Source organism: Halichoerus grypus, chromosome 6, assembly GCF_964656455.1.
Source record: "Halichoerus grypus chromosome 6, mHalGry1.hap1.1, whole genome shotgun sequence".
NCBI classification, from domain to species: domain Eukaryota; kingdom Metazoa; phylum Chordata; class Mammalia; order Carnivora; family Phocidae; genus Halichoerus; species Halichoerus grypus.
The window spans coordinates 79,005,081-79,023,848 of record NC_135717.1 but is presented as its reverse complement, the minus strand read 5'-3'; the positions used below and the strand labels follow the sequence as shown (position 1 = coordinate 79,023,848).

General features: G+C 50.7%; 1 protein-coding gene across 6 annotated transcripts in view; it reads left to right on the top strand.

Moving 5' to 3' along the window:
• IQSEC3 (IQ motif and Sec7 domain ArfGEF 3) overlaps positions 1-18,768 on the top strand; it is a 101,987-nt gene that overhangs the window by 32,746 nt on the left and 50,473 nt on the right. For all 6 annotated transcript variants that reach the window (XM_036092455.2, XM_036092456.2, XM_078075465.1 and 3 more), the window contains exon 3: positions 16,570-16,849. In XM_036092455.2, coding sequence (XP_035948348.1) covers positions 16,570-16,849 — 280 coding nt within the window. The remainder of the gene's footprint in view (positions 1-16,569; positions 16,850-18,768) is intronic.

The following is an 18,768-nucleotide window of genomic DNA, read 5'->3' as shown; positions in this document are numbered from 1 at the left end:
ATGGGCTTCTTTTCCAAGCTTTGGGGCGGGAGGGTAGGAAATCTACTCTCTTAGTTTCCCCTTGGAGGGACAGGTGCCGAGGTTGGGGCGGAGGTGCTCCGGGAAGGAGGGTGGGAGAACATTCGATCATGGAGGGTCTGTGAGCACTGCCCACCTCAGCCCTCCCCTCTGGGTGGGGCAGGGAGACGTGCCCCCAGTTGGTCCAGACCTTCAGCAGCTGTCTGCCTCTGTTCCCAGGTATTCCAAGTTGTCCTGTCTGTTTGGTTTGTAGTTTCCTAGAGTGTATTTCTGTCTGTCTGTGTCTCTGATGTCCGTTTCTCGGCTTCTCTGGGAGGAGGCCTTCTGGATGTTTTCTGACAGTCCAACAGTGTATATGTCAGTCAAGTCTGTCTGTTCTTGGCTTCCTGGGGGAATTCTGTGCTGAGAAAGTTTTCTTCCATGAGACCCCTGACATCCCTGCTCCCAGCCCTATCTGTGACTCCTTCACAGCCCCTTATCACTTTCCTTTAACCAGGTGTCCCACCTCCACAGGGGGTAGCCCAGACCTCCCTGTGAATATCTCTATGAGAATGTGCCAAGGTCAGAGACTGGGCTGAGGGCTAGCGCAGGGTGGGTGGGTCACAAAGTCCCCTGGGCCACCCTGGGAGATCCTGGGCTGGGCTGCAGGGCTCTGAGACAAGCCAGGCTCCAGCCCAATCAGCCTCCTCTGAGTTCTCTGGGGATAAGTCCATTCGTCTCTACAGGAGACCCCAATAAGAAAGCTAAACCAATCAATCAGGTCTCAGGATCACTGGGGCCTTTGGCATGTGACCTCAGAGCCGACTCCCTCCAAAAATGTCCAAGTTTGGGGTGTCTGTCCCTTCCCTGCCAAACCCCGAGCTGTGGGGCTGAGCAGGAATCCCTTCCTTAAGCCGCTGGACTCATCCTCTGGGGGCTGCATGGCCGCTGGTCTTTATCAGCTGGTCACCCACAGCCCCATCTGTCAGACCTGTGGTGAGGAGCTGCCAGAGCCCGAGGCAAACCCTCAGCCCAGGGGAGAGACCTGGCCGGGAGAAATCCTCACCCCTCCCAAGAGGCAGCCAAGCTCCAGCCCTGGGGGAGGGGGTGTTGCTGGGACAGCCTGCCCGCCCACCGATAGCGCAGCCTTTGGGGGATGGGGTCCGGAGAAACTCTTGGGACCTGGAGCCTGCCAGGGAGTGATGCTCCAAGAAGTGGGAAGACCGAAAGTGCAGCAAGTCTGGAAGCTGGGTATCTGTAAGAAAGGAGGCCAAGGGGTGGGCCTCAGGGACTGGGGTGCATTGGAGCAGTCGTGGGGCTGGAGAGGCCTCTGAGGCTGGACCACCCGAGAAAGGTGCTTAGGCTCACAAACCCGTGGGCAAACCGCCTACGCTTCCCAGGGTAATGAGGCCCTCAGGTGAGAGCTGGGGGGGGGGGGGTGCAGCCCTGAGCAGCCAACCAGGGGCAGCAAGAGCGTACCAGGCTCTTTCTTCCCCCTTCCCTACCTCCTCCTGCTGCTAGCTAATGACAAGGGCTTTATTCTAGGGAACTGAATAGGCTCGTAATTGCAGCCCTACTTTCAATCCTGTGGCTCTCCTCCCTCTCAGGCTCTCAGTGACACTTGGAACAATGACCCTGCAACTGGCCAGCCACCTCCCAGCATCCAGCAGAACGGCAGGCCATTTGTCTCTGTGGGTGGCAACGGGGCCAAGTTGAGGAAGATTGGCTTCTATTAGAGTCATGAGAGGAGGCTCGTTGGGGTGGGCGTGGGGGCTCAGGAAGGGGAGACCTAGGGAGGAAACAGAACAACCCCCAGCCCTGGCGAGGAATGGGGGATCTGAAGGGCCCAAAGCAGACTCAACTGACTCACCCCTGGTGTTTGGTCCTTCCTCTTCACGTACCCCTTACTCCAGGATGGGAGAGACACTAATACTTCTTGAACGTAATATTTATTGAACATTCCAGAGATGTTGCACTAAGCCCTCTCAGTATTTTATCTCAATTCGGTGAGATAGCTATTATTCCCATTTGTAGATCTGGGATGGAGAGAAGTCCCGTGTCTTGATAGAGGGACCACGCTAATCAGTTCTGGAGGTGGAAGGTGAGCTCAAATATAACTCCAAAATGCAACCTCTTTCCACTGAGCTGCTGCTAGGATTTTTTTTCTTTTCTTTTTTGAAGAGCACAGGAGAAATCCTTCCAGGCAATTCTTTTGATCTTAAATAACATCTATTTTCTCTGATTATAAGTTATACTTGCTAGTCGTTGGAAATGTGGAAAATACAGAAATGTAAAGAAGAAAATAATTGAATCCAGTTATATAGAATTAACCACTGTCAATATATTAGGGTGCAAGCTTCCAGGGTTTTATTTTTCTAGGCAAGGATTTTACATTTTCCCTCATTAAAAAAAAAAAAAGATTTTGTAGCCTGCACTTGCCACTTAGTATACTGCGTCCCAGGAGAGCACCCACCCAGAGCAGCCCGTCCCGTGCCCCCACCCTGTCCTGGGGCCCGGTCTGCACCTACCACCCAGCCCAGCCGGTGTGTGCCGGTGGCCGGCCGTGGGCTCTGCTGGAGGCTGCACTCCATGCCACCCTTGAGGAAGGGATTTCCTTCGGAGGATGCTGTCAGGGAGAACCCTTCTTTAGCATTGCTGGCGCCTCTGTCCTGCCTTTTGGCTCTCCCCAGCCGGCCTGGGGCATGATCAATGGACCAGCCAGTGTTTACTCAGCGATTACGGAGCAATTAAATTCCCAATCGATACAGCTCAGTCTTCAAACAGCTGGGCTAGGGAGACTCAGCGTCATGAGCCTGCTCCATCAGTCACCTCCCAGGCTCTGAGGCTGCCCGGGGAGCCTGCCCCACCCGCGGTGGAGGGGGTAGAGCTCGTTCTGGGGCTGCTTCTCTGGAGAAGCACAGAGAACACGCGGCTTCCCTCGTAGGCCCGAGGAGGGGTGGGGGTCTCTGGGGTCTCTGCCTCGACGCACGGGGAAGGCAGTGGGGCAGCAGGCAAGGCCAAGGGGAAGTTGTTTGGTCTCCTTCGGCGTCCAGTGGTTAGTCCCCGAAGGCCACGGCAAGGGTCGGGATCATGCGACCTAACGCAGTGCCGTGACAGTTCCCGTGATGCCTTGCCCTGGAATGGAGAAGCTGCCAACTGTGGGGTCCAGGTAGGATTCCTGGCAATTGAGGACCTCAGTCTGGCCCGGGACACAGCGAACCCGGTGGGAAGTGCCGAGCAGCCGGGGGGGGGGGGGTGCAGGTAAGGGGGCTGCTCCTTCTTATTTGGGCTTTTTGAGCAGGTTAGGTTTGCTCACCAGTCTCCTGAGGATTTCTGTATAGTTCCAGTATAGTTCCAGCAGAATCCCCCTTGGCCGTGCTTTATACCTGAGCATAAGCACAATGAAAATGGCAGAAGAATTCAGTCCTGGAGTTAGAGAAATCTGTCCCCTGATGAACCACATGGCTTGTCTCTTCACATGTCTGTGCTTGTTGTCCCATCCGCATCTTCCCCGCCAGAGGCACAAAAGACAAAATAGATGTCAAAATACTTTGATAGCTTGGTAGGGGATTTCCTCCCCCAACCCCCAATTCCAGAGAGTTTTAGGGAAGCTTTGTCTTGTCATGATTTTCGACTTTCTGTTCAGAGGGTTTTCCTCAGCTACGACGTGAAACTCGTGTTTGGAGTCAAGTATTTGTCCAGGCCAATTTCCTTATGTGCTTTTCCCTCCTGGTCACTCTCTAAGACCACTCTCTGAGACCTAGGTTGTCACCAGAGGGTACTTAGGAAACTTCCCCATCCACAGGCCTGCGCTGGGGCTGTGGAGTGTGAGGCCAGGCTTGGGTCCACCTTCCAAGAGCTGCGAGTTAAGACAGACAACTTTCTGTCAGCAGTGTGTTTAGAGATGTTTAGAGAATTCCTCCTCACTCTATTCCTATTTTGTGTCCCTAACCCACGAGAGAGGGAAAGAGAATCTTGGCTGTGAGGTATTGAGCACTTGCTATGTGCTAGGCAGATATTATCTCATTTAATTCCCACTGAAAGTTCATAAAATGTTATTAGTCCCAGGTTTACAGACAAAGTGAAGGTTGGAGATGATGAATGACTTGTCCAAGGGCCGTATACCGGGTGAAGGGCGGAACCAGGATTTGAACCAAGCATCCATGACGACGTCTGCCACCAGAGTCAGAGGACAAAAGAAGGGAGGCGTTTTCAAGCATGGGAAGCAAAAGTGTGATGGGGGAGTGAAGAGCTGGCTCCCACTTCCCCAGGGGGCTGCTTCAAGTGGGCTCCTCGCAGAGAGCCTGGTTTGTAGTTCAGGGACCACGAAGGCTGGCCTTTCCATCCTCCAACCCAGGCTGTTTGAGCAGCCCAGGCCGCAGGAGGTAAACACATCAGAGCAACCGAACCGAAGACAGAAATGACCGAGAGAGTATTTTAAGGGGGGAAGAAAAGCTGTAGGCTTTATTATTTAAAGAAATAAACATAACTACAGATAATAATCCCAGAACAACAAAATGAAAGCTACCACAAGGAATGGCTAACTATCTCTGCTCAGTTGGTGCTCATTAATGCAGAGTTTTGTCCAATTTGGGGAAACAGATTCTTTTTTTGCTTACCAGAAACTTCTCTTTTGAGTCTTTTGGATATTCCTTTTTCATTCCCAGAAAGAATAACCTCTCTTTGCAGGCCTAGAGATTTTTCTAACTTCACTATCTCTTACACTTTTTGGTTTTGTTCCATTCTCTCCTCGGAAAGGTCAGCTTTCCCCATTCATTTATCTTTCAACCAATAACTTGACCATAAAAATAATTTATAATTTCACTAAGCATTTCTAATCTATGACAGAAAGGGTTTTAAGTCTGTTTCATCACACCAAAAGAGAGGAAAACACCTTACTCTGCAGCAAGAGCGATTTAATCAGATCAGACATCCTTAACGACTTTAATGCCTTTGACAGAGGCCTTGGAATGGCTTGAGAAAAGAGATCTTTGGAGATTTCTTTTGTGACAACGAACCCCCCCCCCAAAAAAAAACAAAACAGAAAAACAGGAAAGACAGCCGTCTGTGAAGGAGGACTGGCCTGTTACTGTCTCTATCAGGGAGACGTACCAGCAGGAGCAAAAAGAAAGGGGCTGTTGATTTCGAACCACAGGATGTGGGGCTGGAAGAGCCCCCAGGGATGCTCCACCCGTTATCACACAGATAGGAGACAGAGGACCCGAGGCCCAAGGTCTCGCAGCTGCAGAACAGGGTCTAGAACTCAGGCTTCCTGAAGAGCTGGTGCTGTCCACCCCCAGACGTCTCTATGCCTCAGTTTCCTTAGCTACCACATGAGGGGGTGAACTGTCTAATCCCTAAGGCCCCTGCAGCAGGGATTTTATAAGAAGACACTCTGTCCCAGCCGGGGACGGCGTAGGCATACACGGAGCCCTGGGGAGCATTTACAAAGCAAAAGGGGGCGGGGGAGAGCGGACCCAAGAAGCAGATGGGAACAGCAACATCCAAATTAGTGCGAGCATAAGTAAGAAATGAGAAGCCTCGGTAGGAAGGTAGAAGCTGGCAGAGATCAAGACAAGCCCGTATAAAGAGAGGGGCTGCAGTGAGCGGTGACATTAAGCCCTGCTTCCTGCTTGTCACTGTTTGAACGGGCTGCCTCGGCCACGCGCCAGGCGCCACCACCCACACGGACTGGCGGCATCTCGGTGTGGCTCCCGGGTTCTAACCGAGGCTCCAGGTTGGCAGGTTTGGAGGAGCGATTAGGCTACCCTGAGGTCCTCGGATTTCAGGGGAACGGACTCACCAGAAACAAATTTATAAGAGACTGATACAGTAGTATGAATCTTTGAATGAGAAATGTTACTGGTGAATAGGATACTACTCATGATTACCAATTAATAAGGAACTTCAAAATACGAGAGTCTCTCTTCTTCTCCAGGGGCAGAGGGATGAGCACCAGATGATTTTTGGGGATTCCCTTCTAGACAATGTAGGAGGGGACACACTACCTTGGATGTTGTTCAGGGTCATTGAGCCATGCCCTTCAGAGAGAAGGTGTAGTCTCTCCTCTGGATGGCAGGTGATGGGCGTGGAGAAGGAGGCAGTCTTTCAGATGGTTCTATTCAAGCCTAGGCTGGGATACATGGAGTGTTGGCTAGAAAGAGCGCAATATCTGTGAGAGAGAGAGACTCTGAAAACTAAGGGACCAATTTGGGGAAAAGATCAAAGAAGCTAGAGGCCCAGATGAATGCCAATCCAGCAGGGCCAACAGGCCCGGGGAGGAGATTTTCTAGACATCAGGGCAAGAGAGGAAATGATTTAACCCAGCACCAGCTGTCACAGCGCAGGCTAAGATGAGATTAAAAGCAGAGGCATTTTATCAGAAAATTCTTGCCAGCTGACAGTTTGACTGCCTGCTCTCCTAAGAGGAGGAAACAGTTGAACCCTTTCGGGGAAAGGTTTCTGGTCTGGCACTGACCCCTGCCCTGCCTGGAGGGGTGGGTGGCCCCCCCCAAGCTAGGATCTCCAAGGCTTCTTCCCAAAGCTAGTGTGCCCTGCATCGTCTTTTCATCCTAAACACTTTTGGAGATGACGTGTGAAACCCACAGGCATGTGGAAAATGGCACGGCCATTCTGAGACTGTACACTTGTGAGCGGTTTCTACTGGACCAAGAAAGATTGAAGCTAGACATTAGGAAGAACTTCAAGTAGGAAGGCAAAAGATAAGGAAGGTGACTGTAGGGAAATAAGTAAATAATCTTGTTCCATAGCAACTTGATAGATACCCAGAGCAGTGTCACACCACTGGTCATTTGGCCATTTCCATCTCTCGTGTCCTAAGACTCCTATTTTTGGCAAGCACACGCCTGCCTGCCACCAGAGACCTTTCCCCTGGCATATGGCAAAACCGAGCCTGTGAGGAGCCCGGAGAATATCTTTCCCTGGAAATGGCTCAAGACCAAAGAAACATCCGCTCTGCTGGGGTGAGGCAGGGCTGATCTGGGTGGGACAGGAGGAGGATAGAATAAAGGGGCTTTATAGCCATGAGAATACAACCTCACGCCTGAGCAAACAGGCTTGGAGAAGTCAAGGCACTAGGCCATGCCGTGCAGCAAGAGAGTAGCTGGATTTTAAACCATGGTCAGTCTGTCTGGTTCTCAATCTCATACTCATTACATTCTGCTGCCTCCCCGCCCTTATACCTCTGGTAAGCTTCTCTTGACATGATCTCTAACTCAGAGCTTCAGAAATTATACCATACGGAAAAGAACAATACTTCTCTATTTCAAGACCTCTAGCACAAGAACATAAAGGAATGAGATAGTTCAAGTTCAAGGACAGTTCTTTATTCTGAAGTCACATCCTTCCTACTTTTTCATATTCTTCTGTAATATTATAAGGAAACCGAATGGTGCTTTCTTTTTTATTTTATTTGAACAAAATAGCATGTGGGAAATCCTAAAAAAGGAAAAAGGCAGTTTCTCCTTTATATAGGGCTTACTGAGCATTGTACACAAATTCCTACCTTAATTCTCTCACAGAGAAGAAAGTGGGGCCCAGAGAGGTGAAGCAACGTGCCCAAGGCCACACAGCAAGTCAAGGCAGAGCCAAGTTTCAAGCCCAGGCAGTCTGGCACCAAGTCTACCCCTGTACCTGCTGTGTTGAGGCCCCAAAGGATGCGCTGGCCGACACTGCCTGCTGCCTCATGTGCTCCCCGCTCGCAGGGACCCCAAAGGCACTCAGACCCCGGACCTGGCTCCCAGCCAGCTCGTGGGCTGATGCCTTTCCTGAGTACGCCTCTCCCAGCCTCGCCTATGTGGCTCCCGACCGTCACCACGGTCCATTCAGAGATGATTACACCCCCGGACCACAGAGGGCCGGGGGCGGCGGGGTTCCTTAAAGAACAAGTCCGTTTTCCTTCCTGAACGTCTTCCTTGCCGAGATAATGGGTACAACCCAGCTCCCAGCTCCCAGCTCCCAGCTCCCAGCTCCCTGCCATCATTTCTGTCCTGCCAGCATGGAGTTGTGGGCCATCGCCCCTGGAGGGGCTTCCTGACCTGCTTGGAGTCCCCAAGATCTTGAATGTTCCTGAGCCTCCCCCACTCTGCAGACCCGGTGCTCCTGCCAAGCAGCCACCGCTGCTTATGTAAAGACAAGGAAGAAATTTGCCCCTAAGGAAAACCTAAGGAATGACAAACACAAATTCAGGACAAAGATTCCTTTGAGGAGAGCAGGAGGGATACATGGGGGGCAAAGGCTTCTTGTGTGCCATTTCTTGAGCTGGGCACAAGTGAATATTTTTCTGTATACCTTACATATATGTTACTCACATTTGCATATATAAAATGGCTCACAATAAAAGAACAAATTAAATAAAACCCAGAGTTTTACAAGACTGTAAATATCAAGCGTCGTCTGCACCAGCTTTGCGATGACTTTAGGCCGTGTGTTCAGAGACGGTTTTAAAGGCAGTGGGAGCTTCAGTGCAGGGCTGGGCACCATGAGGACGTCAGGCCTCGTGGGAAAAGTCTCCTCTTAGGGGTAATAACGCAAGCACACATAAAAGGTGAGGAAATCCCAAGTGTATTTAGGTGCCCCACGTGTTCTCTGTGCTTCGGCTATGAGAAACATGCATTTGTGGAACTGTGTGCTGTGTCTTGGGGAAGGGACAGGGAGCGGGGAGGATGTCCTTAGAGCTTGATGTTGCTACCACATCCACGTCTATTGGTGAGAAAATAAAATGCTCAAGACTATTAGGATTCCAGTGGCAGTAAGATGGCATTAGTCAGTGTGGCCAGCTTGGGAGCCTGTGAGGGAGGTGCCCTGAGGAAACTTCTAGGTGAGGCTTCCCTGGAGGACCGCGGGCTCTGACGTGCCGCCGGGGAGCGGGCTGAGCAGGGGAGGTTTCCACAGTGGACGTCTGGGGCTGGTCTGCAGAGCTGCTCCTGTGACCAACCTTGCGTGAGCGCCGTGCTATTGTGGGCCTGGATATGGGGCAGGTGCGAGTCCAGGGAAGGACTGCGGTTCCTTTGACAGGAAACCCCTACGGGCAAACCAAACCAGCCAACACCTTTTGGGAACAGCTGTGAGACCAAAACCTGGTGTCTCCAAGGAGCCAACAAGAGAGAGAATCACTTACTCTCTCAGGGCCCTTGGGAGAGGGGAGGGAGAAGCATCTGCCGCAGCCAATGAAGTCAGGGCAGCTTCTGCAAGGGAAGGAGCCCAGAAAGCCACAGCTGCCCTGCTCCAGGGCTCTCTATTCTGAGACCTGGCTTCCAGCTTGGATAATGGAGGTCAAGGACCCATGGGCTGGGACAGCTGCTGCCATGGAATCGATGATGTTAGGGAAGCAAGGGGAGGCTTCTGCTGTGTCCTTGGGTGTTGAGGGCAGGGGAACCAGAGCCCCCTGCCACTGGGCAGGGATGCTGCAGTGTGGGCCTGGGGCCCACGGAGAGGGAAGGGGACGTGGAGAAAGCTGAGCCTCTCCTTCCTTCCAGATGTCAAAGCAGCTTGCTCAAATTGTCCATTTCATGAGAGGATACAGAGGTCCAGAGAGAGGTGGTGGGCCTAAGGTTATACCAAGTGCTGCGGGCAGAGGCGAGATTGGACCCTGACTCCCAGCCTAGTGCCCTTGCCACCACCTTGAGTAACATTTTCTAGCCTGCCCTTAGAATCAGCACAGAGCGACTTTGTTTGCAGCACCAGCCCTCTGCTCACCTCAGCTTTCCCCAGTGACACGGGACCCGGAGGGCATTCGGCTTCCCTTGCTCAGTGCCTTTCTTCTGACCATCTTACCCCCACCTTATTGATTCAAACACGGGAGAAAAAGAAGTGTTTTAGTAACGGCTGAAAAATCTTCAGATGTGAGACGTGTTGTTAGCTTTTGTCTGCAAAATGCTAGTTTCTCTGTCCCAGAAGCACTTTAAGAAAGGCAGGCAGAGTTTGGGCTGATGTAGTGCAATAGGTCAGGCCTTCTGGGGTTTCTTCTCGACCGAGGAGTTCTTCAGCCTTCCAAACCCTCCTAGCAAGCCGTCTAACTGCTCTAGCTGTTGCACAGAAGGGGAAACAGCCTCCCCCAGCGGCCCCCACCCTCAACACCAACAAGCCCCTCATGGGCTGGGCCTCCGGGGGCCTCCTTATTCCTTTCTCCACCTTCTTGCCAAGGGCCACCACCCAAGCCAGCCGCTGTAGGGCAGCGTGGGCCAAGGTGCCCTCTCCCGGCAATCCTGTCCCTCCAACCCCTGGCAGTGGACAACATGGCCTCACCTGGGCACCAGGGAGGACACTCGCTGACCCAAGTCAGCTCCCTGGCAGGGGCTATGTGAGCACAAACGCTGGGGTCCCTTGCCCTTCTTCGTGCTCTGCCCTCATAGAAAGGCTGTATTTCCCGTTGTGGTCAGCATACCCATCTATGAGCTCATTTTCTCTTTCTCACTCTCTTAAGCGAACTGAGGTGCAGCAAAGTTAGGTATCTTGCCCAAGTCAGCCAACTAGTAAATTGCAGAACCAGGGGCCTCACTCCGCTCCAGCTGTCTTACCTGTGAAGGAGGATGTCATCCATGTTAGGATAACAATAAGCAGTGTCTGAAAGCTCTGTGGCGGGTGGTACCCAAACACTCTCTCTGTGTGACCAGAGCTGCCTATAGCCCTTGGCACAGTCCTCAGCATATGGAAGATGAGCCATGATCTTCCCTCCAGAATAGCGTTTTTAGCCTGGGTCTATGGGGTCTATAAAGCCTCTGAATGTGGAGGTAAAATTTGGCATGCATGAACTCTCTGGGAAGAGAGTTTTTTCAAAGGCATTGGGAACCAGGAAAGGTTCTACAGGACGGCGGGCAGGCAGACCCTGGTTATTCGGCTGTTGAGAGAAAAAGGAAGAAACAAGGAAAGCTGGTTACCTGTCACTGATTGGGTTCTCTGGGAAGCAGAGTCTGAGTTGAGGGTGCTAAGTGTTTACTAGAGGATGTGCTTGGGATCATCACTCATGGAAGGGAAGGCAAGAACACAGCATGGGGCAAAGGGAGAAGTCCAAGTGATGGAGGTCCAACAGAAGCCTCAGCCAATCCCAGGTGGGCTCTTGTGAGAATGACCTATCAAACTTGCCCCACGTTGGGTAAAAATGGATGAACCTTTATATCCCCACCTCAATAAGTGACTGGATTTGGATAGCCCCGGGAATGACGTGACTTTGGGCCAAGGAGCTCTCTGCAGCTGAAACCATCCCTGATGGGACTGATGGGGCTAACGGCAGAGGGCAGTCTTCAACAGCACTGCCAGAGCAGGGCAACAAATCATTTCTTGAAGGAGGGTCTGGGCGGTGCATCACTGAGCCCCCCTCAGTACCTCTGCCCTTGGGAAAGTAGGAGAGATTAAATGATGCCCATCCATCCACTCATCTAGCCATCTATCTTTTCATTTAACATTTATTAAACACGTCTTATAAGCCAGCCCACTGTGATAAGCACTGGTGATAAAAGGTGTACGTGGCATAGTCTAGTGGAGAGAGACGCATCAATGAATAATTGGAACACAAAGTGGTCATTGCTGAAATAGAGGCAAGTGCCATTGGAGGGTGGGACTGACTCTTCCCAGGGGCAATGAGTGAGCCCTGAAAGAGCTGACGAGGCAGAGAAAGGAGGGGTGGGAGAGTAGGAGCATGAAGAGGAGAAGGCATTGCAAAGCAGAAGGATGTCACGTGAGAGGCATGGTGGTCTGAGAGTGCGAGGTAGATTTGGGGAGAGTTCCAGTGTGTCTGGAGTAGGTGGGTCACTTGGTGGAAATGTGGCTGGAACGGAATGTTGGGGTGAGATCACCAGTGCTACTGAGTCCACACCAGTGGACTTTATCTCAAGAGTATTGGGAAGTCACCAATGCGTTTTGAGCAAAGGATTGATATTAAAGTATCTACATTTTAGGAAGTCAATTCTGACAGCAGGGATGATAGACAGGAGGGAGTGGTTACTGGAACACCGAGGGAGTCATATATACGCCATGCTCCACAGGCCCCTATCATCCCTCTGAGCACAAGTCAGCTTCTGACTTGATGTTCAGTTCCAACACACAGGTCATTCTGGTCTGGGCACATGTAGTATTCCTCTGAGCAACTACTTATACCCCTATTTTCCAAAGACTTTCATTTGCCATGCTCATATCCTGTGTTCTCATGTAGAATAACCCCTGTGGCTGGCCTGGGTCTCTGTGTGTGTATTGGCCTAATGTCATGTGGGCACAACAAAAGCCTTCTCAGAACCTTCTTGTTTTGGTATCACCCACATTCTTTTTCTTCTTGAATGGGCATCCCAACCCAGGAAAGGTTTTTGTGACTAGCATCTCCTTTATGTCATCAGTGACCCTAAGTTTCTCCAGGCTAGTGGGCTGTCATTCAAGGAATCTGCTCCCACAGCTGAATAATGAACCCAAGATAGCTAAGATCACCAGGATCCCTCTCCCTTCTCTCCTTCCCTTCTCCTTACAAGAAGCTATGCAGGTCCCAGAGTGAATCCCATTCATGTGATTCCTGTCCAAGTACCAGGCTGCTTGAAATCTGACCCACCAGGGACAGCAGCTTCATGATGTAAGGTCAGCCCAGCCAACTCTGGACACTTAAGGGTCACAGCCTGTGTCTTGAGAAGAGTGATGTTCTGGGCACTGGAACAAGGGGCTTCCAGTTCCATGAGACTAGGATTGAAGTAGATGGTCTCTAAGTTGAAGTAGATGGTCCTTCCAAGCTATGACAGCTAGGATGAATATTCTAACCTCTTTCCTTGGACCATTTTTATAGATGGGGTACAAAGAGGGAAATAGAGGCTGGGAACAGTCTTTTGATGCTCAGCCATCACATAGAGGTTTTAAGTACTCAGGCCTCCATTGCTCCCTGACAAAGTGACTAAAAGACAAATCCACACAAGGAGCACTGGACAAATGTCTGCCTAGTGCATGCCCCATATTGTGGCTGGTACAGCCAAAGGGCCTGCCTGTAGGTGGTAAATATGTATGGATTCCTCAGAGGTCACGGATCCCATGATGTGGTGACCCCCAAGACCAAAGCCCTTCACTGTGCTGTTGCTCCATTGGCTGGAGAACAAAGGTGGGAGGAAGCCTCAGGAAGCCAATTCACCTTCACTTCTCTCCCTAAAGATCGTAAGAGTTAGTCTGGAGGTCTGGGAAAGACCATGAGATATGATGGAAAAACCCTACTGTTTCGGTTTTGTGAAGGTTGAGGTAGGCTAAATGTTGAGAACCCTTACCACATAGGAATTCTCCATGCCGTTTTTCCGGGGATTCCTTTGGGACTCCATGCTATAGGTTTCCAGCTCAGAATACAGCCACCACTGCTGTCACCACTTATCAAGGACTACTCTGTGCCAGACACAGTACTAAGTTCTTTGCAAACTATGTTTATTCCTCACAGCAACCTTGCAAAGGAGTTATTAAGATGCCCATTTTGTGGAAATAGAGCCACAAAGAGGTTAGGTAACTTGTCCAAAGTCACATAGTAAGTAACAGAAACAGGATTCTAACCCAGGATTTCCTGACACCAAAGCCCATGTTCTTTACCCTCTACTATATAACTTTAAACTTTGCCATATTGATGACAGCAGCTCTGGGTCTCCAATAGCCACCTTGTACCACACAAGTCTGTGAAGAAGTCTAAGGGGGGAAGGCAAGGACAAGGTCCCCTTTCTAATACTTTTCATCATATACTCGGGAGGGCCACAGTCTCTCAGTCCCTTTGCGTAGAGGTGGGCAAAACCAGAGTTGGTTCTACCAGCCAGAGAGTCTGGAACCTTGGGGCTGGTGGGCTTTGGTGGACTGGCCTTGGCACTGGAATCCAAGCTCCCAGAATTCTAAGCTTAGGGATAAGTAAGCTCCCATCATATGGCAAGTAAGGAAACTGACCCAGAAGGAAGAACAAATTACCCAAGGCCACAGAGCTAGTTAGAAGCATTGTATGACAGTGTGTGTGTGTGTGTGTGTGTGTGTGTGTGTGTGTATACACATGCATGCATGTGTATGTATGTGCTGGAGATGACAATAAGGGGTCTCCTAATTCCCAGATCCTATGAATGAGTTCAGGAGAAGGCCTTGGAGTCTGTCTATATCCAGAGGGGTGGACCACAAAGAAGGCTATTTTTAAAGTTTGTTTTGGTTTAACACAAGTAGTTTATTTGGGACAAGGGGACTCCAAGAAGTGCCAGTGTAGGAGTGGGTGATGAAGAGAAGGAAGCCAATACATGTTCATTAATTATCAGGTCACTGCTTTGACTGCTGGGCATCTTTGGGAGATGGTGTGGAATGTGCCTTGGATTATTCCTCAAGGGACGAGGAAGCCGGGGTATTTATCTACCTGCATCCATTATCATCAGTTGAGTACTGCTATTCTGGTGCATCAGCTCCCCAAAACCTCTTCTCAGGCACACTACAGCAATAAAAGAAGGCAAAGTGCTATTTTTAAAGGTGTTTGTAGCCCCGAGTAGCCACCAGTTCTCTAAAGAGTCTGGAAAACCTTTTGGGGTGAAGAAGCTTGGGCATTAGTACCAAGGACAGTCTGTATAAGAGATGGATGAGACTGAATGGTGCCCCCTGGAGGCAGGTTGTGATAGGAAAGGGAAGGGCTATTTCTGTGGCCCTGCGGAAAAAATAGGTAAGTCCTATGACAAGAGTTGAAGTCAGGTCTTAAAAAGAACCTCTTGGTGATATCGGTGAAAAAGACATATCAGATGTCTAGAGCTCATTCAACTATACGACTTGATTAATGGTCATACAAGAAATGATGGAGCAAAGAAATATGCATAAAGAGGGTTTCATTGGGGAATTTGAGGCTCCTTGTTGCTAGGGTCAGCCAAAGAGCTCTCCTTTACGGAGTCGATGAGGCTGAGGAGTACTGGGAGGAGAGATGGAGATGGAGTGAAAGGATTCTTCACCCATCCGTGGTTATTTTAGTACCAGGGGCTCCAAAGTTGAGTGGAAACAACAGGAAGAGATCTCTTCTCTGGCATGATTTGGGGCACCTTACATGGAGGCAAAGCCTTAGAAGAAGAAAGCCCTAAGGTTGTCTGGCTCTCTGACCAGGGCCACCCCACCTCCTGAGCCCCTGCTCCTTATCTGTAAAAAAGGGAGATTGGAGGGCTGGAGTAGATGACCTCAGGGTCCCTTCCAGTCCTGATCTTCTATCTCTGTCTGCTGGAGGGGCCATCCCTATGGCCCTTGCACTCCCTGCAATTCATCCATCATCAAGTATTAACTGAGCACTCACCATTTGCCCAGCATTAAGTGGGGAGCAGGGATAAAACAGAATATAGGCCCTGGCCTCCAGGGTGGGATAGATGAGGAAAATAAGAATTAACACTTACTGAGCACCTACTCTGTGCTAGGCAGTGTGCTAAACAGCTTACACATACTGACTCCTTTCCTCCTCACCATAACCTCATAAAATAGGTACTCGTACCTCCACTATCAGATGAGAAAACCAGAGAGGGGCTCAGAGAAAAAGCAACTAAACTAAGCCACATCGTGGTAGAGTGGATATGAGCCCATGCTGTAGCCACAATGCTTCTCCTCCTGTGAAATAGGAAGGGACTCTCTAAGCACAGTTCCTAGTGTGCTTGCAGATGAAGCAGTTACAGCTGGAGTCACTTGGAAAGGCTTCATGGACAGGTGGCTTCGCACTTGGCCTTGAGGGAGTGGCAGAACTTGGAGACTGGCCAGGGAGGGGAGAAACCTGAGTGTACTAATTCTCCAGGACAGGCTGGGTGTGGCGGCTCCAGCCAGCAGGTTATTTTCCTAGAGTAGGGAGGTGGGTAGCAGCAATGACTCAGCCTGCTGGTGGCTTCATGGGAGGGCAGGAGGAACCAGGAGGGGCCAGGAGCCAAAAACAGATGCTTCCCTAGACCCTGCAGGGCAAGCAACCTCCTCTTCACAGCCCTAGCCCCAGCCCCAAAGAGCTGGTGTCCACCCAGCCTGGAGGGGCTTTATGCCCAAGCCAAGCCTGCAAAGATCACTCCTTCCCCCACAGTCTCTGGGGCAGTGTAAAAGTGGAGCTGGTTCAGTGTAAATCAGCTTCTTTCCAGCTGTCTAAGCCACTGGTCAGGGAGCTAGATGACTGATAACGATGATCGTTAACACTTGTATATAGCAGGGACCATGAGCCAGGCACTGTTTTAAGAACTTTAACTAACTCAAGCCTTCCAACGTTCCTATGAGGTAGGTACTATTATTGTGCCCATTTTATAGATGGGGAAACAGAGGTACAATGAAGTAGCCTGTTCAGGTTCGCACAGCTAATAAGTCAGAGACCAGATTCCAACCCAGGCGTTCTACTCTTCCCCACTCTGCCATACTGCTTCTTCCCTCTGCCTGGGATACCCTCCTCAAATGCAGGTTCTCCTCCTTGCCTGAAGCTCTCCCCTAGAGGCAATGGCAGGAGGCACCCCCACAAGCCCCCACTGCTAGAAAGGCCCATCATTGCCCCAAAGGCCAGGCCAGAGTGCCCAGTCTCTCTCCTCACCCCCGCACCCACATGCACCCTGTCCCGCTCTCCCCCAACCGAGCACCGTTGCCTTTTGTTCACAGCGATGGCTCCTGCGCCCAGGCCGGTGGGGGCATGGAGGACTCCGCGGTGGCAGCGGCGGCGGTGGCAGCCGGCAGACCCAGTGCCCATGCCCTGAAGGCTCAAGCCCAGGAGCTGCAGGAGGAGGAGGAGCGGCCGGGGGCGGGGGGTGCCTCCCCGAGGGCTGGCTCCCACCGCGTGGCCTCCCCCGGCCAGCAGCAGCCTGCCCTGGCGACGGCGCTCTGCTCCCACGCCCCTAACGCCTCCGATTACGAACTCTCCCTTGACCTAAAGAATAAACAGGTACCCAGGGCCTCCAAGGGGGGTGGGGAGGGTGGAGAAGGGGCCTTGCTTTCGGGGGCTATCCAGGGATCTCCCCACTTGGGCCCACCTCTGCTGCAGGCACATTTCTTTTGCCACTAGTTCTCCCAAATGGAGCTGTCTTCTGCCCTTCCCTGTCGCCCAGTTTGTCAGGAACCAGCCTCTCCATGGCAGGGGTCACACTTTGCAATGCCAGTCCCCGAGGCAGTGTGTTTAGGGCTCTGTTCCTCTTGCCGTGTACAGGAAGCCTAAATTGCCCCCCCAGACCTTGAGGCAGGTGGCCCACTGTTCTCTAGGGAAGCCCCTACCTCCACCTGCTGCTCAGAAGAGATGGCCTCACTTACGTGCCCACACAAGGGGCAAGCCCCATGTGTAGGCACACATAGGTTCAAATGAGGTGCAGAGACAGTGGTCTCCTCCAAGGAGTTTGAGGATTCCCAAGATTAACCAAAGCTCCCTATTGGAGAACAAATCTGTGTGTGTGTGTGTGTGTGTGTGTGTGTGTGTACTCATGTGCATATGTTTAGAGAAAGACATCATGACTAGATATTGCTAAGAAAGAGCATTGAACTTGGAGCCATAGACATAGGATCCAATCCTTGGTCTTGCTTTTAGTTAACTCTGTGACTTTGGGAATGCCAGTTAAGCACTCTGGGCACTCGTTTCTTCATCAGCAAAATTGGGAATTAGACCTTGAATCATCTCCAAGGTCTCTTCTAGCTTTACAGTGTGTAGGTTCTAAAGAACCATTCTTTAACTCAATGGGCAAAGTGAGTCTTGGGAAGGAAAGCTAGTAGAAAGATCACTAAGACTGAGTTAGGCCAAACTCATTTCTTTCCTTCAGCATCAAGGCCAGCTGTAGGTGGAACATCTAGCTGTCAGTAAAGTATTTAACAAAATCTCCCATGATCTATATGTGGACAAGATAGGATGTAGACTAGATGACAGTCCAGTCAAGTGGGTTGCTTTCAAACAGAATTCTCAAAAAAACGTTGATTTTTTTCCATCAATGCCAATTCCCGGGGAGTTGAGTGGTGCGCTGTCCTTGGTCCTGTTCTGTTCAACCATTTCTGACAAGGCACTAATTTCTGAGGACACAAAGCTGAAAGGGGACAGCCAATACCTTGGTGATAGAATCCAAGACTTTGTAAAAATCTTATCCGGACATAAAGATTTAAATGAAAAAGTCTAAATGAAATAGGGAAAAACATCTAAAGTTCTCTTAGCTTTGGAAAGCCCACAGCATTAGTATAAGATGGGCAGGCTTGGCCTTGGGAGAAAGACCTTAGGGCTTCAGTCGATTGTAAGCTCAAGAGGAGTCAATAACCAGTAAAGCAGCTGCCAAAGTGAGTCCAGCAGCCTTCACAGAAGGGTAGATAAAACCCCCTGGATAAGGGAGCAGCCGGCTAGAGCCCCACACTGGTTCCTGGTCAGGGCCCACTGGAGCCTGTCCTTGATTCTTGGGGGTTCATTTAAGAGGCAAGTAAGAATGCCGAGGATTCCAAGGTTCTCCTAAGAAGGAAAAAAGGATTGGCTGGAGTCATATGGAGAAACTGTAGACACGAAAACAAGTTTTAAATATGGAAGAGCTGACATGTGAAAAAAGAATTAGATATATTTTCTATCATTCCAGGCAAAAATAGTGGTACTAACGTATGAAAGCTACAGGAAAGGAAGCTTTTAGCTCAATTAACAATTAGAGCTGTTAAAAATATAGAATGCCCTGCTTGTGAGGTAGTGAGTTTGTGTTACCGGGAATGCCCAGGCAGGGACTGGCAGAGAGTCCATCTGGAACACTACAGTGTGATGTGGGTGGTCAGTTGGCCCAGAGAAGAAGTCTTCTCAATTCCACATGACTATGCTCCTTGAGGACAGAGACCATCTCTTATCCATCTTTGTAC